This window comes from Helicoverpa armigera, chromosome 1 (genome assembly GCF_030705265.1).
Source record: "Helicoverpa armigera isolate CAAS_96S chromosome 1, ASM3070526v1, whole genome shotgun sequence".
In the NCBI taxonomy this organism is placed as follows: Eukaryota; Metazoa; Arthropoda; class Insecta; order Lepidoptera; family Noctuidae; genus Helicoverpa; species Helicoverpa armigera.
In genome coordinates, this window is record NC_087120.1 from 16,475,346 (window position 1) to 16,501,242 (window position 25,897).

Sequence of the window (25,897 nt, forward strand, 5' to 3'; positions counted from 1 at the left end):
AATGCAATACAAATTGCAAAATTGTTGATAGGTTCTTCCAACCTACAGACAGACATGTGTTGCTGGGGAGTTTGTTGCGCCACTTCTTCTTCCCAGCATAAACACATAGGAAGTGGTGAAGGGAGGGCGTTTTGGGAGCTGTCTTATGTAAATTCCTGACGTTCAAAAAGTGCTGTCTTGCAGCCAAGTTTGAATAAATGATTTTTGATTTTGATTAATATACATAAATATTGTGTGCTTAAGTTTGACTACAAGATATCAAGTATAATATCCTCTTTTTGTATGGAATTATCATCTGCATGAAACCACCTTTCTGACTAGCTGTCAATGTAATCAATCGTTTGAAAAACAGGTCAATGGTAATAATTATCAAATGAAACAATAGTTTGTAGTGATTTCGTTTAATCAAGGTAGTTGTGTTACATTTGGTAATTGACTGGAGTTGATAGATCCAATAAATGCAATCAAATGTAATCACCAGAGTTTTCTAACTTAACTTTAACTATATACGGAACCAAATAAATGATTAAAACTAATTATAAACAATCAGTCATAATTTTCCTTTACGATTCCCTCTAATACGAGATCATATTTTTACTGTGTTATAATCGAATAATTTGAATCATGATTTAACTATAGGATATCTTTTAACATGTTTGGTACACAGTAAGAATATGAAATCGTGAACAATCAGTACAATCGACTGAGATCACTTCGAATGAAGTTTACAATGGTCTAAGCACACTAACCTATTCAAAAATATTTCACCAATTCCGTTGCGAAACATTCAGTCCAAATAGACACTATTTTGGACCTTCGCAAATTGGTTGAAAAACGAGACACTTAAAACAACTTAAAGATTATATATAATAAGGTAATTTTCAACAAAACATAATTCTTTGTTTGGAAACGAAGCGTAAGATTACAGTGCTGCACCGAAACGTTTCATCTACGATAAACTTTGTTTAAACTCAGATTTAAATGTCTTAAACATTTCAAGTTATTTTCAATAGATACTATTTTTCCCTCATGTTAAGTTTAAACAAAAAAACAAAGGTTTATATATAACACAACGAAAGATCTGACGATCTTTTTTAGATACAAAAAAATGTAGCTACCTATTTTAGGTGAGCCTGAACAAGGAACTTAACAGATAAAAAAAAACGACGCTGCATTGAAACACCTATAGAAAAAAAGTATGTTTACTGTAAAACAAAGTAAACACAAAAAAAAAAATAGAAAAAGTTCATAATAAAAAAAAAGTAAGTTCAAAATAAGAAAAAAATAAAAAAACGTCGCCATTTTATGCGAGATTGATTTTAGCAATCAATCAATTTTTTATGCATTTTGAAATTGAAGTCAGTATGTAATAGTGTTAGTTTCCTGGGAGATACGTTTCAGGAGTCGATCTAGTGTCGTGAGGCTAGGTTATAACTACTGTGAAAGTAACATGGGAAAGTATAGGACCGCCTCAGACAAGTGCAGTGGGATCATTACTACCATCCCAGGGATTAACCTCAGTGAACATCTTAATTACAGACACTACAGCGCATACAGACACAAGTTTGCTAAGTACTACTTTCAACAAACCATCTCACCTTAGTATCCTGACACAGTTAAAAAACTCATGTCAACAATATTCAGGATGAACAGATTACTGAAAATAGCAGCTAGAACGCAACGATGTCTGCTTGCGCGAGCATTAAATACGGACTTAAATCCTCTATTGGGTTCATCTACTATTTTAAACCTGGATTAAATGGCCTGGGACAACACAGAAAGCTCTGAACTTCGAGAGTATGCTAACAGACGGCCACAGCAATTGACTGGCCCGGCTAAAGAATACACAATGAAACATTCAATATTGATGTAGTGAAACGAACATGAACCACGCAACATTTAACACCGATATATAGATGTACATCGATCGACAATATTGAGCTTACTATATAATGTTTAATGATACATTCATTTACGTAAAGTTCGGCTACATAATAAGTATTTGCTGGTGCTGGGCTCGCTAAAATGTTGCTGTAAAAGCCCTGTGTTAGTTAATCTGAGGATTTACCTCAATGATAGTGTTTTAGGTGTATGATACCTGATAGACTGCCCAACAGTTGGTTTTGTATTGGTTTTTTCTGTTGTGTAATGCCTTTGTGATTTCAAATTCGAAATAAACAATGATTACAAAAGTGTTAGTGTTCGGGCTTTTACAGTAACATATAAAACAGTCAGTTTCCTCGTGTTGCGTATACCTGCTAAACAAGGACGCTTGACCTTCGCGAGCCCGCACCGCTTTCGACAACACATATGTATATCTGATGTAGACACCTATATGAAAAATGCCTCTCAATTACAAGTGTGCGGGTTGGATTCCAGGTTAAAGAACGTACCTATATGTACTTCTATATTCGACACTGAATGAATGATGGTGAATAGAACCATCTTGAAAAATCCTGGACTTTAATTTCTGAAATCGCCAATCCGCCTTGAGAACACACGGTTTTTGACCCTCATTCCTTCTTTGTATGAGAAGGGGCATGTGTCCTGTCGTGGGACAAAAAAGGCTGATGATGAAACACCTATACACAATCTTAAAGGAACGTAATCTATTATAATACTGAATGTGTGCTCGTAAACTATTACGAAATAATCAGCTAGGGCCGCGTCGTATCTAAACACCGGGTTATAGAAGTTACTCTCTCTGAGTACAATTATATCTATTGTTATTACCTAACACATATTATATTTACGGTACATCCATGAACAACACATAGTTTATATTGTTACAGAAATCTGCTACGTGAATGTTCTCAAGTTTACAAAAAGTTAATGAATGGAAAATTCCTAGTGAATGAATGAAAACATTTATTTATGTTCAATGAATGTATGTAACAAATATGACATGAAAATTTCTAGTGAGTGATGATGAATTTGTGACACTGTGTTTAAGTGTAAAATTGTATAAATTTAGTCCCAGCTCGTTACAATATTTACTTAATCGGTACATTAATCCTTATTATAATTGTGAAATATATCGACGGCGACCTATAGAATAGAACAGCTGTGAGACGCGACCCTACTTCTACGTCATGAAGGACAACTATTACCAAGCTGTGTGCCGGTCATCAATTGAAATACTGCAAGTACAATTATTAATTTACAATTAACAACTAACACACAAGTAACATTTATGAGTAAATAATCAAATCATGCATCGTCATGTAATGATTTGCAACGTTCCTTGAATATTTGTGTCCAGGCCAACAACTCCAATATATGCAATCAATAATTTCGCGATCCCGACATACGTATGATTCGAGTCACATTCGAACATCACAAATGTTCCGTACCCCCAGTCTACAAATTTCAATACCTTTGGACCTTAGTAAAGGAATATTTTCCTGCATTTGGAACATTAATTTAATGACTGGTGGAAAGTTTACTTCCCACATCGCCACAAGTTTTCGTACCTAGCTAAATACATTTAGTTCGAAATCCTTAATACTAAACATTTAATCGTTTGCGTCGTTCAAAAGAACGGCCGCATCGATCAGGAGTACAATGTTGTTGATCCAGTCGAATTTATAACACTTATAGAATATACCACACTTCGCGTAATCTACTCAGTCGGTGGTGCCGTGACCTGTGACCTGCGCCGAAGCGGCTACCGATGTATCGCGTACCTACACTATGTCACTAACAGAAAGACATAATGTTACGCGTTAGGCGTTGCCAACTTTGGTCCGAAAGGGACGCCTATTCTATGTAGGCACAAAAAGTTGACAACAGAAACAATATCATTAATGCTTAATAGTAACATTTACTCTTATAAATACTCATCAGATACAAAGTGCTGAAGAAAGCATCGGTTGCGCTTCGGCAGTAGATCAGCAGCATTCAAGATATCAACCTCGACACGACGTAAAACGCTGAAACCGCCCAAAAATACAACGCACAGTGCGTTAATCTAGGATAACATTTAGAAGTTAATAACTAGGATAGTGTCGGAGTCACACAGATCGTTTGTAGCCGACGGGTGTCGAGCTGAGTCCTTTAGGTGGCAACGTGATGGAGCCGCGCAACGACTCTCAGACGTCAACAACGCAGACACTGATTTCGTACAAATTCCGCCACTTGCATCATTGTTTACTTCTTAAAGTTTAACTTGTGTACAATGACAGTTTCGTAACTAACGCTGTGGAGGTTGTATTGTTTTGTATATGTTGTCTACCGTGAAGAGTCTTTCGTCACTAGTGCTTTAGAGTAGCAAAGTTAAACTGTACGCTATATGTGTGTGTGCTATGTGAATTAAGAGGCTTGGGGAATGTGACTGTCATGTCCAAGTTAAATTTTAAGTGGTAGGTGTATGTGGTTTAATTGTCGAACTTGAGTATGGAGTCGATGGAGAAGTCGGCCCTGCGTCGTTGCTCTAGCATGATGAAGGTCTGGACGGTGCGCAGCGCCGCCGGGCTGGCCGCCGACGGGCCCGGGACGGCGACGTCGCCGCCTCCGCCGCCACCCGCTTCCTTTCAGCTGGGCTTCTGCTGCACCTCGCGCATTATCAGCTATAACAACACAAGTATATGTACTCGCTTGTCGTGGTGGTGTGCAATGTACTAGTACGCTTAGAGATCGGTGCGTTGTGCTCGTTTCAAAGTAATTTTAGTGTTATTCGGCAAGTGACCACGACACTAAGTGTCACTATTCTAGTAATAATCTAGATTTTTAGACACAACACGACCTCTAAATGCACAGAGTACAAACACAACACATTCGCAAATAATAAAACAAAATAATATCAATGACAAGCTGATGAATCAGCCCGACCATTGAAGCGAATAAACCATAGAAATAAACGTATCTAATGCTCGAAATAAACGGGAAGCGTCTCGGTCCATGGCACGCAAAGCACTAACAAAACAAAACGAAATTATGATGAGAAAAATAATATTATACCGTATTCGTGACGAGGGCTAACTCAGCTAGGAGCGTGGGGGGCGCAAGCTAGGATTTTCGTAATTAAGCCAAAAGTAACTTCCTTTTATAATTTTGAAAAAAGGGCCAAGTTTAGTCGTCAGTCTGTCAAGTAAGTCACTGAAATCTGTAATTTTAACTGTCAATTTTAGCAAAAGACATTGTTAAACTGAACGAGAGGATCCTAGAATTCAGAGGAGTGAAATAACTACAGATAGTAGGGTAATAACCACGGATTTTCGTTCTTGATCTTCTCGTGTATCGTCGTAGACATGTGCCTGGAAATGCACACACATGTGTCATATTTGTGAAGTTAGGAGTTACCGCAGATGCAGCACTGCTAGATGGTGCCTAGCGCCTGGGGCCTGGGGAGGCAGCAAGCTGAGCGTAGCTGGGACTCTACAGAGCAGGCGATGTTAGCGAGCTCAGTTAAGGCTCTAAGTGTGACGGTTCCAGGCGCTAAGTATTTGACCACAGATACAGAGAAAGGTAGATTGACAAAAGGTGCACGGAGATGTGTGCAACTATTGGTAAAAGCCAACTATCTATCGCGAGGCAGGATCACGGAGATTGCCAGAATCCGGTCGTAATGCTGCTCAGAACCAAAACGTATTAAAAAATCATGATTTAATTAAAACATTTAAAAATTAAGTAAATTGTAACAATCTAAAGAGAAAATGTTAACTATAAAAATGGAAAGTTCTACATTTCTAATAACAATCGCTAGGAACAGTAAAATATCTATGGTGCAAGAATTTGAAAGGTGTGAATGAAATTGCATCTATGAAAAGAATTCTAATGAAGCTAAGAGAAAGATGACTATTTATTTACATCAATGGAGCCAAAATAGTTGACGAATTTATTAATTTTACTTTCAGAATTCCCTCGGGCCCAGAACACTTTGATGTTATTGCAAAAATTTTATTTCTGAGGTCATCAAGACCGTTTATTTCTGGCAAGCTCCTTTATAATATCGATTTAAATCGATGCAAGCCACGAGGGAAATTAATCGATTGAATGAAACTAATTAATGGGCACCATGTTTGCAGCCTTTCTCTACAAGTGAATTTTTAACAGTAAGTTCTAATATTAAATGTTATTTTAATGAAATCTATATTCTAAGATATGGAATGACAATGGATGGAATCTGGCACGAGTTATATTGCAAATAACACATATTATTGGAACAATCAAATCCATTTGAACTTTTCAATTTATACGTGAAGGGGAAATCGAAACGAATCGAAAATGATTTACGTTTCAAGAAAATACTAAGTTTGAACTTTGAGTATCACGTTGTAAAAAATTACTGACGGACCTAACTACATTTTTTTTTACAATTTTCAATTTTTCACTCAAAAACTCGTACCAAAACCCAATTTACCAGACAAAACTATATTATACTCATTTAAAAATTCACCATAAGCATCTGTTCTACCAGTGCATATAAACTACGCAAGACATACCTGATGGGGCCGATCGGAGGTGACAGTCTCGGCTCGCGGCGGCGGCGGGGCCCGCACTGGGACCATCGGGGGCCCGTTCTCGCGGGGACATCGCGACGGCTCCGGCGGCCCTGTAGTCACTGTGTAAAGTTGGCGGGTATGTTTAGTATGTGAATTAGATTTTTGGTAAAATGTGTTGGAGGATAGTTAGTGTTTAGTATTTGTGTTGTGTTATTGAATACAGTTCTCGTCAAATAAGTTTGATTGCCCGAAGATAGGTGTTTGAAACTCGATTATATGTAGTGTTTTGAGTTAAAGCATTAGTAACACGGATTAGAAAATGTTGACGAAAACTGTGAGTGAGTGTAATTAGAAAATATGTGTGTAAAAAGTGTTAAAGATGCGTAATTATAGTGTCATATACCTGTGTTTCGTTATTTTTGTTTGAGTGATTAGTATATAATTATAATTAAAAGTATGAAAAGTCTAGACATATTTTGTCATGCAATGTTCAGTTACCACAGATTTTATAACAACTAGACACTATAACATTTAATTTATATTTTTTTCTTATTACCATACTAGGCACGACCACATAGTACCACAAATATATGTTACTACCTATACTAATCCTTGGAGCAGGACGTCCAATACCGTAGAATCGCTACGTGTAATCTGTAACTGAACTGCGTAAGATAAATACGGAAAAACTAGGGGTCACAACCACCACATAGAGCATGCAGGGTTAACAGTATGAGTTAAATAAAACAAAATTGTTTTCTAACATTCAGCAGACAATGTATCTATCGAGGAAAGTAGAAACTTTTGAACAATTTTATAACATATCTCTGTCCCAATTTTTGATCCAATAACAAGAAAATTATGACCTCAAATTCGGTGTTTTCGACTAAAAAAACTCGGGGAATGATTTGTTAGAAAGTTGTCAAGTTTCGATACAACGTTCCGTTCCACGTACCAGTAGTGAGGGGTATAGCTAGGCGGGCGTTAACGGCTAGAAGATGATCGCGCCGCTGAAGTAGACTTCCTACGTGTTCCTCCAGACGAACATTCTCTGTGCGCAGTTGGTGGAGGCATGATAACAGCGAAGCGACTGTGCACACGTATCTTATGTTAGCCATACATACAGATAATAAACTACTAGAGTCATTCAGTACTTTACGTTGAAACATCGCGCTTTAGAAAGAGACAGTTTGTCGTGATGATGTCGACGAGAAACGAAAGATGAGCGGAGATGCCATAGGGTAGGTAGGTCAGGCGCCTACTTTTAATTCAAATACGTACCTAAAGTTCATGATCAAAACGATCAGATACGAGTAAAAGTAAAGAGGTGTTCGGGTTTTACGAGCGGTTTGCAAAGAAGGCGTATAAGGGTGGAAACAGTAACGTTAATCGTCCCCCAACACCCACATTTTTTAGCTACTTTTTTAAGATATTATCCGTTATGGTATCTCCGTTCGTCGCTTCGTTCTCCATGTACCATATACGTACCAGCGGCCTCCGTAAGTAATGCTTCGCGTCTCAAATATGGGTGGTAACTCGATGCACCTGCATACAAAATACTATTGATAATATCTCATACATACGCCTACTGTGTAAGATATACCTTTCGTTCTCTATTCGGCAGATAATATGAACATTCATTGCACACCGTTATGGGTTAGCTAGATGTCGGTACTGCAGTACACCTTAGGCCTGCAATTAGATGGTGCATGCGATTTTGTAGCGATGGAGGAAATACATTTGAGATTAGTTTGATAATTGTAGATTTCAGATTGCTTTTATATATTAAGATGATAACGAGAGCATCCCCATAGTTCTAAGACGTGGAAAGCTTTGCTTATCATGTACAATACACAAATCTTTTTTTTTAACCGAATTTCAAAAAGGAATACATTTTCAATTCTGATGATTATATTTATTTTATTTTATATCGTTTTGGGAGATGCTCTCGTTCCTAACGCGGTGTCCTGCGTGAGCGACGAACGCGACGCGACGCGACGCAACACGACGCGACGTAATGCGACGCGATGCTATACGCGACATATGTCCTACGTGATTTAGGTCATTACTTCTCAAATCATGGAGAAGTACAGTACAATTTTGCTTGAAAGTTCATATTTAAAAGTAGAAATAGCAACATTCTTCCAAGTTCTTTGTACTAATAAACGATTTCTATAATGTTTATGTTTTTTGTCCCACAACAATCTTTATTCAAGCACTGCAGCGATCAACGCTTCTGAATAGTTCGTGGTGTGGCATCTGGTCGCCCTAAAAACAAGTTCGCGTTACGTCGCATCTCGCCGCAGACTGTCACATAGGCCGCATGTAGGGAATGCCGTTGAGTTGATCGCGTTCGTCGCGTTCGCAGCGTCGCATCGCGCCTCGTTCGTCGCTCACGCAGGACACCGCGTAAATCCACATTAATAATGTTTGTAAGTAAGCCCTAGAAATGTATGTTTTGAAAGAAATAGCTGTCTCTTAATGAACTGTCATAATAAGCGATTACTTTTATATTAGGTTTATGTCATAAAAGTCCATTTTTCAATTGAGACAGCTACCAATTCACATGTATGTATATTGTATATGTTATGAGATTGAACCATGGTATTTTGTATGCAGATGAAACACAAAACATTTAAGTTTAAGGTGTATGCTTAACATGACATATTTTTAAGAATTAAGTGAAGAAGTCTTGAGAACACTCTCAATAAATATTTTTGACTAAAAATATGATAAGCATTCACCTTAAATATAGGTAATGATTTTATGAGATGTAACAGTAAGCCGAGAATAAGCTAGTTTGTAACATTTGTTTATATTTCATGATTGTTCAGTATTAGGTACAGTCTACAAGAGGCAAGCGTTTTTTTTTCGCAGGGAACAGTTATCTAATTAGAAACAGTAAATGAAAATATTAAAATCAAAAATAGCGAAATAATTTAGTAGTTAGAATGCTAATTACGTTATTTTTTATCAATTTACTGTACGTTATTGTTTTTAGTATATTATATGCCCAATGATCCATATGAATGATTACTGAAACACGTGAATACTTTCGCAAAGGCCGGCCTCGATTTAAAATTATATTTCGTGTCAACATCTCAAGGATTTTGCTAACAAAAACACAATTGATTTGCAAATCGTTATTTCGACATACAATAACACTCGATTATACAAAAGACGAACTTGTTTTTTACTTTTTTACTAATTTGTAGATATGATATACTGCGGTTTACAATGACCGATCCATTCGTTGTTTTTCGATTGGAATTTCAAATTTGACATTAGATTCGTATAGATGTGATGTAAAGTTTCGTGAAAAACAGCGGATGGATTTGGCTATTGTTGCAGTCAGAGAAGATAGCACAATTAATGTACTGAAACTTACTTACCACTAACAGAAATATGGCCATTCTGAGGTGGTGCACAGCGATCAGTCTCAAGGGATGTTACAGCACTATTCCACTACTGTTATCAAAGCGATGTAGGGATGAATTAAACCGACGACAAACATGTACGTCTCTTTCTTAAGCTCAATGTTTCATGTCGTAAAGTACTGGCTAATTTCAAGGGTAAAAAGGGTAGAAAAATAAAACATTTATCATACACACTTATGAAAAATGAAAATACTGTAAAACTACGACGGATAAAGATAAGTTCATGCGCAAATGTACGCACACAGATTGTTCATGCCATGTGGTATACATGTTACTGAAAGCCCGAACTGCGGTAAATCTTTAGGTTATAGTAAAACCTAAGATTTACCAAGTCATGGTAAAGTCCGAAGCGTTATTTAATTCTTATTTATTTCGAACTTTTATTTGGTAAATCTTAGGACTTACCTCAATTAATGTTGAAATATTTACGTCACTGTTGAAACTGACTAAATTCTACAGGTAAAAGATGTCGGTAAATCCCAAGATTGACCAATATTCGGGCTTTATAAAGAGTAACATACACATGCCGTCTCGAGTGTCGGTATGAGGGTACATAGATCGAGTGAGTGCACTAGTGAGTGGGTACTTACTGTCGAAATGCTGAGCCTGTTCCATGAGGAATTGGGAGCCTTGTTCCCATTGGCGTTCGAGCAGCTGGTCGAGGCTTTGGGCGCTAGAGGAACGACCCGAGCTGATGCTGCCACCCTGTGTATATAAAGGTATATATAAAATATAATATAATTGTTATATTATAGTTTTTTTTGTGAAGGAGGAATTTTATTGGATTTTTATCTCTTTATCTATATTTTATAAGAATTCATTTGAGTGTACGTTTGGTATACTGATGTGTTCAGCTGTTTTTTTTTTGGCATACTTTTGGAACTTTAATTTGTAAAAGTTAATATTATTCTGTGATAATATCAATCAATTAAATGATTTGATGCAATGCATTGATGATTTGAAAAAGGTATTCGATGCTGTTGCTTGAGAAACTGTCTTATGTAGATCTTAAATTATTGATCTACAGATGAATAGTACTTGTTTCTTACGAATATTTAGAGGCATATCCTTCTGGATAAGTTTCAAGTGTCAGGACCTTGTGCAAAGTTAAAACACAAACAGGTTGAAAAAGCTAATACTATACTGTTATTGTAATAAAAATTGACAATATCAATATCAAGTACATGACGGCGCCACCATCTATGTGTCATCGGTGGATCTTATATAAAGAAGCGCGCGCGCACGACTCGGGGTGATCCAGCCTGTCCCCTTGCTGCCTCCCCAGCGACGCCCTAAGCCGAGGTCCGACCCCACAGGGGGTACCCTTAGCGCAGTCGCTTAGTTTATAAGTTGTTTACGCCCCTGGCTGGAGGCCTTAATTCTAGGCATCCACAGGGAAAAGTCTGGTTAAGCAGTACACGGCCTCCTAGGCTGAACTGCGAGATGCCATACCAGAAAAAAAAACGACTTAGGATATCCATTCACCGTTTATTTCTTTAAAATGAATTGTAGTGACTAATATTGTATTAATTGGAATAAACCAATTGATTGTGTGAAGACCCCTTCGTTTTATTTAGCGATTTCGGAGCCTGACGCGACATATATTGTCACTTTTATATATTTACTGTTTGTTTTATTTAAGAAGATGGATCTAAATTGCCCCATGTCCTATAACATATCTCCCAAACCTTTTCCCAAGTATGTTAAAGTCGGCTTCCAGTCTAACAAAATGCAGCTAAGTACTAATACTTTACAAGAAGGGCTGATAACACCCACACAATATAAAAAATAAACAAAACAAAAAAACTGTATGGAAACCAACTGTCATGATATGGGCATGTGATGCGGAGGAATGAAAGTCATGTTGTAAGGAAGATAATGAGTATGAACGTGGACAAATATAGTGAAAGAGGAAGATCAAAAAAACGATAAATGGAATGTGTAAAAGTAGATATGGTAAGAAAGAATGTTACTCGTGAGATGACAGCAGATAAAAGAGTATAGAAGAAAACATGCTGCGCCGACTCCAAATAGGATCGGGATAAAGGCAAGAAGATGATCGAATATGAAAAATAAAGAAACTCACAGAAGCAGCCTTATTGATAAGCGGCGGCGGTACGAGAGCGTCTCCCACGGAAGTACCCGCGGCATGGGCTGCCAGCTCAGCAGTCAGCTGTTCCTGAAGACATGCTGCAGCCCCGCTTTCAGGGTTCAGCTCGTTGCCCAGCATGTGTGGGGCTGTGCACGATGTCAGTCTGTAAAGAAATTGTGGATGATGATTAATAAATAAAAAACAATAACAAAATAAATAAAAACGTTTAATTTCAGACTCGTGTGTCCATAAAATGTTAGTATTACAGCATTAATGAAGTTAAGTATTTTAAATAAATTCGGATTAAAAAAAATAGTAAGTCTAGGATTCAATGGCTGCCGACGAAGTCTCAGTTAGTTATTTGATAGATAATATTATCTGTTGGATCAGGATTGCTTATAATTTCTGCCAGATATTAAAACACATGTTAGATTTGGCAATAGTTCACATTGCGGATATTTCATTAATGAAATATAATTTCAAAAAAAGAAACCGGCTACTTGCTGAATTAAATCTAAAAAAAATTAAGTATTCAATCGTCAATTTATAAACAAGTTCAATTGAATATTATCTAAGATCAAACAAAATTATAAAAAATTCAAAATGTAATAAAAATCACCCTCAAAATAAAAATATAACAAACACTACTTACTTTGAATCCATCTTAGGCTTCAATGGTCTTTCAGAGCCTGTAACACACAAGATATTTTATTCATAACATATTATAAGACCACTTCATAAATAAGCTAAACAGGCAGTGATTTGCCAAGTGTACGCACAAACGGACAAACGCTCATACATATTTTAATAGCAGAAAAATGTCCAAGGTTGTTTGTCACTTCCCACTAATGCCAAGGTTTCTGATTATATTATTAAAGGAGTAGATTTATTGGTTAGCCGATTTTGGTGGGAAAGTAGGAGTACCTAATGTTTTAACTTGTACATCTATATATAACTCAAGAATGGCTGAACCGGTTTAGCTGAAAATTGGTGGAAAAGACTCGGGGAAGGATTTAAGATAATTTTTATCCCCACCCAGGTATGGTAGGTAATCCCCTGAAAACACGGGTGAAACCAAGTATAGAATATGAATAACATTTGGCATAGGGCGATGAAAATAATCTTGTTTCTTATTCACTGAAATACTAACATGTTTTATATGAAATGCTAACGTACTAAGGCTTTAAAATTTTTTCACCCTCATTCTGGAAACTTCCATGAAACCCCATGTAAATACACAAAGAATTTTGTTCGACCCTAGAATTCTATGGCGCAGTATGAAACAAAGGGTTTCTTGGCTCTTTGTTTGAAATGTACACTTTTCCATCTATTTCTATCCTTGTAGAAAACTTTACAGGCCAAGTTGTTTCGTATTCATAACGTTTGTATGGTTTGTTAGGACTTGTTTCTATGCTTTATTCAATTTACTTTTTATTCCTTTTTTTTATAATGAGAAACTGGGACATTTTAGGTCATCTGTTTTATACTCAGTGCCCTACTGATACTATATGCTTACTTGTTTTATATATTTCTGTGCATAAAAAAGATATTGAATACTATCTATTTCTCTCAGTTTCAACCATGTCCCGGGGGACTTTCTCATACCCGAGTAATACGTCATCTTATGACGTTCAGAACAGCATTCAGTTAAGTCTGTGTGTCAAGGGGTACCCTCCTACAATCACATTTTCCATCCTAATCTTGGGCAATATTTAAATGATTAGTTTTCTGTTGTTAGTTTCAAATAGACGGATATACATTAGTTTTTATCAGGATTTAGGTCCCTCAGGAGGTACGTATGTATTAATTGTTTATTTACCAGGCGAACTAGGCGGAGTGGTCTCCGAATATATGGGCGGCGGCGTCGGCTGCGGCTGACGTCGCACGCTGGCCAGGCTCTGAGTCGTCATGGTCTCTGCAAAACATTGAATAACTTATTATATACTGAGTATATTATAAATATAAGAAATATTAGTAATAGCGTGGGAAACATAAGCAATGGAGTCTCTAGGACTCTAGTAGGCCATACGCTTCTTCCTTTCTCAAGCTTCAATAACTCGTAAGGAGTGGTGAAGGGTAGGTGTTTTAGGAATGTTTTTTCGAAAAAATGATTTTTTATCAGCCTCATTTGAATAAACGTTTTTGAGTTCGAGTTTCTATGCTTACGGTGAATTTCACAAGTTAACTACATAGTTTATAACCGCCGATTTGACCAACCAATTTCTGCGGCAAGTATATGGTGGATTATGATATATTAATGGGTGCAATGGGTCAAATATTTTTATTCCTATATTAACAATACAGTAAGCAGATACTCACGTATAGCGGATGCTGTGTTAGCCATGGCGACGACGGAGGTAGCCATTGCAGCACGTTTCTTGTTCCTAACTGTAGTGGGAGGCATAGGCACCATGCCCACCGGCCCCATCTCCTGCTTGCTGGGTCCGGCCATCCCACTCATACTGCACATACAAACATGAACCTTGTAGTCGAAGTTAAAGTCAAAATATGGGCACAGATACAGGTGTTTTTGGACAAAGTCAGAGTCAAAACATAGGACACAGTTACGGATGTTAAATTTATTAAAGTTATACTGCATTCTACTGTCGCATGGTGTATAGCATTTATATTAGAAATATAGTAAGTATATGTATTAAATATATATCAGTGGAAAATAACGCTCAAGCATTCTCAGTATGAGAAGAATTCTGTGCTCAGCAGTGGGACGACAAAAAGGCTGATTTGATGATGAAAAGTGGAGAAATGCTTTGGTAATAACAACTTATTGTTAGTTACTTTGAAATGAAATTGTATACATGGTGACATATTTTACATTTTATTAGAATTGTTGATATTGATAATATATTTTTCGCGACATATTCAATATCAATTTATATAATGGGAACGCAACAGCTGTTTTTGCAAGCAGATAAATTAATTCATGAAGAATACTTTTTATCTTTATTCATTGTTCAATTAGAAATTCATAATATTGATCAAAGTAGTCATTTGCTAAGCAGAAATGTATAAGAGAATGCTAAGCATAATACATACGACGCAGCTTTGGAAGAATCTCAGATAAAAATTGAAAACAAGACAATATTTTTTATTATGTACAAACCAATTAGGATGAAATTTTTAAATAAATAATAATATGAATGCATATATCAATATTTTACAGCCCGCTATGAGCAAAGGTCTCTTCCTCATACACATTTTTTTTAAATCTTAGATATATTTCTTCACATCGCAATGCTAGTAAAACAAAATGAATAATTTGTTTTCAATTACAAAATAATTATAACTTTGTATTCGCTATAGACAAAACACGACGGCATTGTAATATTTTACATGACAGACTGAAAGCAAGGCTATCCTGGCCATAGATTATGGTTCAAGATAACTTTAAATAACTACTGCTAATTTGTAATAACTAATAAACACTTGTGTTAAACCAATATATTTTTACTATCATCTCATACATACAAGCCCCTCCGTCATCAAAATATTAAATCATTTCTCTTATTATTTTTTTTATCTATCTATCTAAACAGTATCCCAATTATATTGCAAGAAGGTTAAAAGTGAAGGAAAACATATCAAGGAAAGGTTTCCTTGATATGTTTTCCTTTGTTGGTTGGTGATCTCTCCAGGTGGACTATAACGTCTGAGATCACCAACCCGCATTGAGCAAGCGTGGTGATTAACGCTCAATCCTTCTGTGTTAGGGGAGGCTTAAGCACAGCAGTGAAAGACTGATGATGATTATAATGATGACACTGCAAAATATTTAAAAAATAGGTGACTATTTCAACGCTAAGCACACAGCATCAATTAATTTAATTTAAAGATTATAATTTCTTTTTAACTCTTACCAATAACAACTTACATAGCAAAAATAATAGGAATCTTAGCAAGGCAGGACATACTTTAAAATCAATAGCAGTTGCAGGCTTATATACTATGCGTGTTGCTTTAATTTCTAAAACATATTGTCTTTCTCTTATATGAGACACCAGAAAATAAGTCTAGTTTAGTTATAGGGCGATTGGTAATTAGTCACCGGTCCTTGATCACTTGATTTTACCCATGATTACAAACAACTTTCTCAAATAAAACTTTTTTAAATTACCAGTCACCCTATATTCAGATACAATTTTAAAGATATTATACCAATCTTATCAAGTAACTTTGCTTATCCGAAGCTGGCCATTTTAACTCCCTATCTTCTAACAACTACTGCGAATATGAATATTAACGGTAAGTTACATCATTTAACCCATTATGGTTGACTTGTCAAATATCCGATTTGACCATTGGGAGGCAAAAATAAGGCTGGTTATGGTTTGGTTGTCGTTGTAGTAGTCTTAATAATTAATAACAAGCTTCGGACAAGCAAAGTATTTGTAGATATACATACCCAGGTTTGTTAGGATCTTGCTGCATTTCATAGGCAACGTTGAGTCCACCCCAGGAACGCCCGGAGAGTGCATGCGGTGAATGCCCTGTCATGCCAGTATCCATGGCAGCCTGAAACGATAATATTTATAATAAGAACTGAGAATATATAGTATATATGTATAAATATTAGGGAAAAGGGTCGGGTGATGATGATGGAATAGTTTTACTCACGGCTAGTGGAACTACTGCCCGTACCCGGATAAAATCTAGCCTTTGTTACCCGGGAATAGTTAAAGATAAAGATAAATTTATTTGTTAAAAACATATGTTATAAAGGTGTGTTTGCCATGTCAGGCGTACAAATTTACATTTATTAAACTTAAAATCTACATTTAAACAAATACTTTATTAAACAAAACTTAGTATTTTTAGAATCTTTTAAGAATTTATCTTTTAAGAAATCACCTATCTTATAGTACGCTCTTTTACATAAGTTTTTTTTTAAGTTTATTTTTAAATAGGTTGATATTTAATATCTTATATCTATCTGGTACTTTATTATAAATTTTAGGAGCCATACAAAATAAACTTCTCCACATGAGGGTAGTTTTGGCGCTGTGCAAGCATAGTCTATTATTATTACGTTGAGATATACTTGACTGAAAAGGAAATAGTGTAGCTAAATAATTATTCAAATCGGTTCATTAGTGTCGGAGCCTTTTTTTCGTTTGTTCCTACCCTACAAACAAAACAAAAAAAATGTTACCTCCTTATTACATTAGTACAGAAGTATAGATAACTTTTAAATATTTAAATGTATAAATTGGTATTAAAAATTTGTTTTTGCTAAGTGATTTTGAGTCTTAATTTTTTATACGCATTGCGAAACGTCATTTCAATTCATTAAACTAGTTTAGATTTCTTAAGTTTCTGCTCTTTTTACATATCTCAGAATTGCAAAATTACATATGTAATTGAGCACGCAAAACACTGCTTTTTAAAATGTATGTAAACTTCGATTATCTTGAGAAACTGAGATAAAATGACAACCCAAAAAACAATTGTAACAACAGATAGGCAAACGAACATGTGTTACATACACTTACAAAGTTGTTCACAAACTCTGAATGATACACCGCTACAAAACAAATCGTTTGCAGCCCAATATAAAAACGTTAGTGAAATAGGTCACATGAATTTGTTATCACATTACAACGAATTGTGGTATATTTGACAGCTGTAACGAGACTTAAATAGCCCCAATGATATTTGAATATGAATTCGAAGATCTGCCGTCATCTGGTTTCAATTAAACCTTAGATGGGACGACGGGCTTTTTATTATTAAGAGAATGTATGGAGCTTGCTTGTATCAAATATTTTCGCTTGTTATCAATGTCGCCAAGTGTTTCGTGGTATTTTTTTCAAATTATGAACATGTATTTAAAAGCGAGGGGAATAATTTTTTTATGTACAGAAATAAGTAGGGTAGTACAAATTAAACTTATAAAACACTATGGCCAGAACTACAGCTGAATAGAACATGTTACAAACACCATACCTACATATTGACATCCTGATACAATTCAGATGCAACAAACACAGCGAAAAAACAATTACAATCACGCAATTTGTTGAACAAACACAAAATATACAACACGAAGTGAGCGAATTCACTGAACCGCGGGAGTCCAACACGTGCATACAGGGCAAAGACAAGCAAACATTATAACACTCACCATTATATTATTACGTTATTGTCACTTTAATTTAAATGAGCCGGCATGGTACCATTAGAGTATTAGAGTATTACGCGGGCAGATGTGACTCCCTCGAGCGTCGAGTAGCAACTGAATGAGCGAACACATGTTGGTCGGAGGCAGGTAGCGAGGGGTGCGCAGGTACGAAATTGCAATACTTATCTATGCTAGGGTGTTAGCCACGGACCCTTTCTAAGAAGTTATTGTCTAGCGATTTTTGTTTCACGAGAAATAGCGTGTTATCTTAAGTGGTGTTGAATTTCGTTGCTGTGGTATGAGAAAGTAAATGCTTTCGCGGTAAAACGTCGAACTGATGTGGGTACCTACACTGTGACAACTCAAAACTCAAAGAAGGACTGATGCTATGTATAGCATTATAATATAACTGATACTGTGGGAAACAGCTTATACGACAAAAATAGGCGTCCACTCAGTCTACTAAGTAGCGAATCGAACGAATTATTTTACTACCCGTATTTTCTATACAATACCTCTCACCTGTCCTAGCAATACAAAAATCAAAGTACTATTCTAGAAACTGGTTTAACTGTTAAACTTTCCTAGCCGTACCAGGGGCTATTTTTTACCCGACTGCCAAAGAAGGAGGGTAATGTTTTTCGAGTGTATGTAAGTATGTAAGTATGTATGTATGTCTGTTCCTTTGTGACCTCCTGTAGCCTAAACGGCTTGATGGATTTTGAAGTATGAGGTATCGTTAGATTTGTCTTGATTACGGGAGTGTCATAGCATACATTTTATCCTAAAGTCCCACGGGATATTTTTCTAAATTTCCTTTAAAAAATATGTATGCGGTATCATTAGATTCATTTCAATCACGGGAGTAATTAATATAGGATACGTTTTTTCTCAAAATTCCCACGGGAACATGTTAATTCTGCGTCAACGCAAAGCAACTCATGCGTTAGCAAGCAAAAAGCGATTCTTTTGGCGATACAATCACGTCGTCTTGATCAAATGCATGAACGTCGTCTTGATCGTCTTGAACGTCGCATTGGCGGTAAATTTATGTTGCGGAGTAACATCACTCGTAATCTAAAGCCAAATGTCGTCGAAATAATTTAAAATGGTACTTACATATACATAGTCTTCTACATCTACAACATTTTCGTTAAATAAAAACAGCTAAAAAGTTATAAATAAAAGAATTATTATTAAAAAAACAAAATACCCGACTGCACACTAAAAAAAGAGTAAAACAAGCCCCACAATAATATTGATCAATACAACTTTACTGAATATAATTTATAAATATTGATGGAAAGCATCGCAGACGGGGACCACCTTGACCGCCACCAACGAAAATTCTGCTAAATGGTGCACAACCGAAATGACTATAAATAAGCCTCTGTTGGTCCCCGCCTGCGATGCTTTCCATCAATATTTATAAATTATATTCAGTAAAGTTGTATTGATCAATATTATTGTGGGGCTTGTTTTACTCTTTTTTTAGTGTGCAGTCGGGTATTTTGTTTTTTTAATAATAATTCTTTTCTCTGAAGCAACCCTTGTCTGTGTACATTGTATAGACAAACTATTTGTCTGGGATGCTTTACATTTTTTATCCACACCCCTGTTTTAAAGAAAGTTTTAAGTCTGGCAGTATGTCAAATGGAATTTTACTAGCCTTTTGTACGTTTATTATAGTTAAACAGACCCCTTTTGGAAAGTATAGTTTCTTGGGGATGAACATTTTTTTATTGAAGTTTGGTGGACCTTTGGTGTAGCGCAAGCGAACACACTTCTTAAAAAAACTTTATAAGGGTTCCTTGGTCAACTAGGAACTCTTATATGTAGTTTCGCAGTCTGTCTGTCCATCCGTCCCTAAATATGTAAAGTAGGGAATGATTTCTTTTCATTCTATATATTCATTCTATACCTATGTATATTAGATAGATTCTTTAAAATGAATACGCGTCACTACTCTAACTTTAGTTCCATAAATTTAAAAAAATATAAAAATCTCAAAAGTAGAACTTATATTTCCACCATAAAAAGTACCACGCTGCCAAGGGCAAGACTACAGTTCAACTTGCAATTTCCTATTAAACTCAATTGCTTTAACTTGACGCATTGGACAGGAACAGTGGTAGAAAATTGCAGGTCACATCACGAATTACGCTCTAACCATGCCATTACGATAATTTGCGGTGACAAACGCGTATCATAGGCGTAGCTAACAAGACTGCTCAATGCATCGCGATGCAATTTTGTCAGTGAATAGCGCGTGACTGGGAATTGTACAGCTGTAGTAAGTCAGAAAGTCAAGGGATTGTTCGAAAGAGTTACCGCGGCCCTGGCACATAAAAGGCTTCAGAAGGAAAATGATGGGTTTTAGTCTGTTAGGCTCTAGACAGATGTACTGCATTTCAACTGCAATCCAACTGCAAATTTGCAGTTCAACGGCAGTTTGAATGCAGTTGCCACGACTGCAATAGAACTGCAAATCAAACGTGCAGTCCGATTGCAGTTCAATTGCAGTCGTGTTCTGAAGTTGATTTGCAGTTCTATTGCAGTCGTATCAACTGCATTTGAACTGCCGTTGAACTGCAGTTTTGCAGTTGAAATGCAGTCCGTCTGTCTAGAGCCTAAGAGTCTGACATTCCCTCACGCTGCTAACCCACAGTGGGAGATGTCATTTGATGGTTTCCTATAAAAAGGGGGAAAACGGGAGGTTTCATTGAATCCAATAGAAAAAAATCATAGTTAAGTCTTGTATAAGTATCGTCTGTCTATCCTTTTCCCATATGTACCTAGACATGTAGTTTTACTATTAAAAGCGCAGCAGATAGAAACATTATGATCTTAATAGAGATACACTCATGTTCAATAGCTATTGTTTGACAGAAAATGATCGACGTAGGTTATTATTATGTGTTTCGAAATAACTACAGTGTCATGTTATCACAACAAATCCTTTAGCGAGGGATGAAATGAAATACGAACATATCAAATGATTGACCTCAATTAACCTGAGAAAAGTCATCTCGAATAGAGTTTCGTTTCAAAGAAATTTTCCATTGTTTATCTTCAAGAGCTTTTAAAAATAAAAGAACTTATTTTCTAGAAAAAGCTGTCGTTTCATACAATATCTTCACTATGATGATGAAGAGGAAAAAAAGTCTGTTTGTTTGTGCCTTAAAGGCTCCGAAACTAATGAATTGATTAAAAAAAAAAACTGTTCACTGTTTGAAAATTTCACTCTTCCCGCGTAACATAGGCTATAATATTTTATCCCGGTACGAGCAGTAGGTTCTAAAAGACAAGGGTGAAACCGCGGCGAATCGGCAAGTTTCCTATACGTTTAACTAAATTATTGTGTGGTAACTTACTTGTTTTTGCGGTTGATGAAAAATATGCGGCGATGGTCCTGGCATGTCATTTACCTATTGGAACAGAAAAAACAATTAATTCCACCGTCCTCGTTACTAACTTCATGCAGATCACATAGAGCTAACCGTCACCAACTATTTCCGTTTGTTATTAATAAAATGAGACATCACAACGTTAGTGAAGTTTTTTCTTGAACAAAAGGGGGAATGCGTACCATTTCCAATAATGCGCACAAGCTAAGCCCTCGGTTTTGCTCGAGACCATGCATCTCTGCGAAATGGACCTAGACCAAGCGGCCAAGCGGTTATTGTTAATTGTTTGTAAAGCATGTTTCACTGGACACACGACTGTCTTGAGAGACTTTTTTTATATTTTATACCATTAAAAAACGTCTCATTTATGAACTCAATGCGGGTTGGTGATATCAGACTTTATAGTCCAGGTTTTCTCAAGATGTTTTCCTTCATCTTTTTATGAGTCATTGGTGTCCAAGATATACTAAGAAAGTACATACAAACTTTGAAAAGTTGCATTGGTACTTGAATCGAACTCACACCCTCTTACTCTACAGGTTGGTTCTTTACCCACTAGGCCACCACGTCTTGTGCCCAGCAGTGGGACGATAAAAAGGTTGTAACATTTATGTACCATGGAGAACAAAATGACTAGAGGAGATGTCATAACGCAAAATCTAAGAAAGTAGTGCGACAAAATGAGTTCGGGAGACGAAGAACGTTACTACCACATCATGCGCCTATTTTGGAACCCATTCATAAAAAAAAATCACCAATCAATCAAGACCAATATTTGACAGATGGGTCTTGATTTGACAAGAAACATACATGAGTTACAAGAAGGCGCCTGACATGCCTGTCTTATGGCATCTCCCCTCATCTTTCGTTCACCAGTGGTACTAACACATACAAAGACAACGTCACATTATTATTGTAAAAGGTAATTACCACAGTTTTGTTATGAAACAAGGCGGAACGAAGTAACTCCGCCTCGTCCAATCACATGATACCAAATACTGTCTTTAGCAAAGAGGTGAGGTATGATATTAAAACAGTGCAACAAGGTATAAGGATGAAATAAAACCAAGTTACATTAATGAAGAACAATGAAATAAACAAAATATATAAATTTTTAATGCAGTAACAACAAGCAAACGTTTGAAAAAAAAATGATAGACAAACTTTTCAGTGATTCCAAACGAAATACTGTGTAGTAGTCAAAAAGAGTAGTAATCAAAACGATGCAAAAAGAAGACAAACAAAACATACGCTTCAAAACAACATTTTAAGCTTCGACACCTCGAAACAAAGGTAAGAAAAAACGAAAAAAAAAAAGCTAAATCTCATAAAACTGAGATATTTTTAAGGGTATTTTCTATGACTAATCATCAAGTGTAAAATCTTGTAGGAAAAATGGACTCATTATTATAGTGAATGTTCCAGATATCTCGACATCATATGTGTCCAGTTCGTCATCAAGGTGAGTAACCTGTGAGTGCGCGGTGAGGTTGAGCCCGTGGCTGGTGGAGGGGAGCGGCACCGACACCAGCAGCGAAGCCGGTCCCTCGCGATCCTTGCCGCCCTACACAACCCACGCATTAGTCACTGCGGCTACCGCTAGCGGGGCTGACTATGACACTTGAAAATGATATTCATCAGCCTACTAAAATTCAGAAAACTATAGCAGTCTCTTACTGCAATTACTTTAATTTTCAAAAAGTATGTAATATGTACCTGCCGAATTATTTGCTACCACTAAGTTTCAGAATCAAATCTAAATGAGGCAAGATAATAACTACAGTACACTGCGATCACTATGGTTTCTGCCATGATCATTACTTATGCTTTAAGCTACTCTAATTACACTGTTCTAAAATCTAAACATGACGTAACTAAAATTGATTAAACATTGGCTATCAGAAGATGTTTGTCCGACATTTTTTTGCAATTTGTGTCGTAGTCTTCATGCATGGATAACTCACAAATGGAGTGCTAGAAGCGACATGACTAAAGTCTGATTGCTATACGTCTCTTCAGGTTAACACTTCCATGTGCTCAATACTCCGTGGTCACATGCAGTAATGGATGAACCACGCCTAATTCTAAGTAAATGTTCGCTTCAGGCAGATTGCTTTAAGCTAAAGACATTCTTCTTTACATTTTAATCATGCTTTGGTTTGAAGCGCTGATGATAATTTAAAGAGAAAATGAATTATATTTATGAATGAATTTTCATGGTATATGATATCATCGTTTAATGTTGATACCATGAATTATAAGCATTAAAGCACACATAGGGTATATGATAAAGCAAAGCTAGTTATTTAAACGCAGGTATTTAAAATAACATAATGACTGTGATATAAAAATTTACCCATAATCAACAGGGCATATAACTAATGTTTTTTTGAAAATTTTATATTTATTTAGTAGTTAATGAATGTTGTACTAACCTGTGGCGTTGAAGGAGAGCGAATATTCGACACCTGATTGATCCCGCTCGGGCCCGGCATCGGGCTAGCGAGGTGCCTACAGAAACAGTGTCATATTTATAGCAAACAATATTAGTACTAAAGTGGATAATACAACGATAATAAACACAAGTGTAATACAAAAGCAAGTTTAGTGTTTTTTTTTTTTTGTAATACGAGGTCTATCAAATGACTCCCTGAATTGACAGAAATATTATTAAGTAGTGATTAAGTTACATACATCTTTTCAAAAGGGAGCCGACAATAGACTCGAAATTAATGTATGTGATGTTCATGACAATGGTATATTTAAAAGTAAACCACTATACTGTTTCATTTTGAACTACCATATTGTAATATTGTAAGTATGCATAACAGAAACTGAAGCTATTAGCCTCAATTTCAATTGTCTTAAAAAAATCAAAACGCCAGCTTATTACAAAACGTGAGACGACTGTGCTGGGAATTGAACCCAAAAGCCTCAAATTCGGCAGTCCGACATTATGCTATCGGGGTCGTAATACACACCTCCTGGTAAGACTAGTGTCAGACTTACTGGCTTCTGACTACCCCTAACGAACGACTGTAAAGGATGTTCAATGACAGCCGGGACCTACAGCTTAACGTGCCATCACAAACACAGTCATTGGTGTCTAAAACTTATTCAGAAAGTACATACAAACTTAGAAAAGTTGCATTGGTACTTGCCTGACCTGGAATCGAGCCCGCGCACTCATACTTGAGATGTTGGTCCTTTACCCACTAGGCCACCATGACTTTTTAACAGGTTAATTAGAGCTTAATGGTAGGTATTTAAAGTGTGTAAAACTTACCTAGGACTAGGATTGGAGGCCGGGCTGTGTGCCGGTGGTGGCGGCGGCGGCGGAGCTGCCGGGCTCACGCTAGCGAAGTGCGAAGTCGGCACCGGTATAGCTTCCAGACAGTCTGTCTTTGCCTGATGTACGTAAACACATGTATATTACATTATGCTCGTACACTAGTATGTAAGATTTAAAGCCTATATTACAGAACAATAATTGTGAATAAATAATTTAAATTTTGAACTGTAATACGGACCGAAATAACCGGACAAAAGAATAGTGTGATTTATATGATGATATTGGCCCTACGCAGACTGAGAGACAAAGCGGAGATGATTTCTGATAGACTCTAGAAAATATACTTTTAACTTTAACATTACTGAAATAAAGCTTGACAAGAAAAATCCCCCATTCCAGATACATATGATGCACACAAGGGAAGTTTTTGCACGGCTTTATATTGAATTTTTAACTTGATCTTCGAATGCTCTAAAAAATCTTCTACACTACGCTCTTTTCCCGTCTTTACCAGGCCATAGTTTTTAAATGAAACCTAATTTTAAATTAACAGAATTTAACAACAATAAAATATACATACAACGACCATCTAATCTAGTGCAATTACTATGAGAATCCTACTAAAATGGAAAGCAATGAAAGTGGTGTGATTGCGAGAGATGAATTGAAGAGAATAAGAGGTACCTTTTTAATAATTTTGTCAATGGGTTCCAGCGGCACGTCGGGTTGTACGTGAGTGGCTTCCCACACGCCGCCCTGAGTGCCCGCCTCACCCGCCTAAATCATTAACATTAGGTTACTATCCACAAATCACGTAATTTATAACTGAACAATTTAACATAACTAAAACTTTTTGTGTTCATGGGCAAGTGGTGTCTTTTTAAGTTAATATTCTATCTATATTAATTAGTAATCAAAGCATTAGGCAAAATTACTGCGCCAATTCAGTGACAAAAATCAAAATGTTCGCTCGCTTGGATGTGATGATGTCCAAAAGTACAACCGTCCAAAATCATTCATCGATAAATGGTCTGTACGACAATGTTGGGGTCAAGTTCCAGTCTAACTGGATGCAGCTGAGTACAAGGAG

The 25,897-nt window shown here is 36.4% G+C and overlaps 1 protein-coding gene across 15 annotated transcripts in view; it reads right to left on the reverse strand.

Moving 5' to 3' along the window:
• Window positions 1-385: 385 nt before the first annotated feature.
• The window catches only part of LOC110372441 (protein AF-10), a 37,763-nt gene continuing 12,251 nt past the window's right edge, over window positions 386-25,897 (reverse strand). For 8 of the 15 annotated variants that reach the window (XM_064036393.1, XM_064036387.1, XM_064036391.1 and 5 more), the window contains 14 exons: window positions 25,492-25,584; window positions 24,802-24,923; window positions 23,951-24,026; window positions 22,987-23,079; window positions 21,483-21,536; window positions 16,393-16,502; window positions 14,292-14,434; window positions 13,792-13,887; window positions 12,625-12,661; window positions 11,967-12,135; window positions 10,471-10,585; window positions 7,399-7,533; window positions 6,444-6,562; window positions 4,658-5,255 (listed from right to left, as the gene is read on the reverse strand). In XM_064036393.1, the coding sequence (XP_063892463.1) occupies window positions 5,169-5,255; window positions 6,444-6,562; window positions 7,399-7,533; window positions 10,471-10,585; window positions 11,967-12,135; window positions 12,625-12,661; window positions 13,792-13,887; window positions 14,292-14,434; window positions 16,393-16,502; window positions 21,483-21,536; window positions 22,987-23,079; window positions 23,951-24,026; window positions 24,802-24,923; window positions 25,492-25,584 (1,449 nt within the window). In that variant the 3' untranslated portion in view covers window positions 4,658-5,168. Of the gene's footprint in view, window positions 4,569-4,656; window positions 5,256-6,443; window positions 6,563-7,398; window positions 7,534-7,828; window positions 7,989-10,470; window positions 10,586-11,966; window positions 12,136-12,624; window positions 12,662-13,791; window positions 13,888-14,291; window positions 14,435-16,392; window positions 16,503-21,482; window positions 21,537-22,986; window positions 23,080-23,950; window positions 24,027-24,801; window positions 24,924-25,491; window positions 25,585-25,897 lie in introns of those variants that run through there. The other 7 variants (XM_064036431.1, XM_064036401.1, XM_064036415.1 and 4 more) reach the window with 6 other exon arrangements.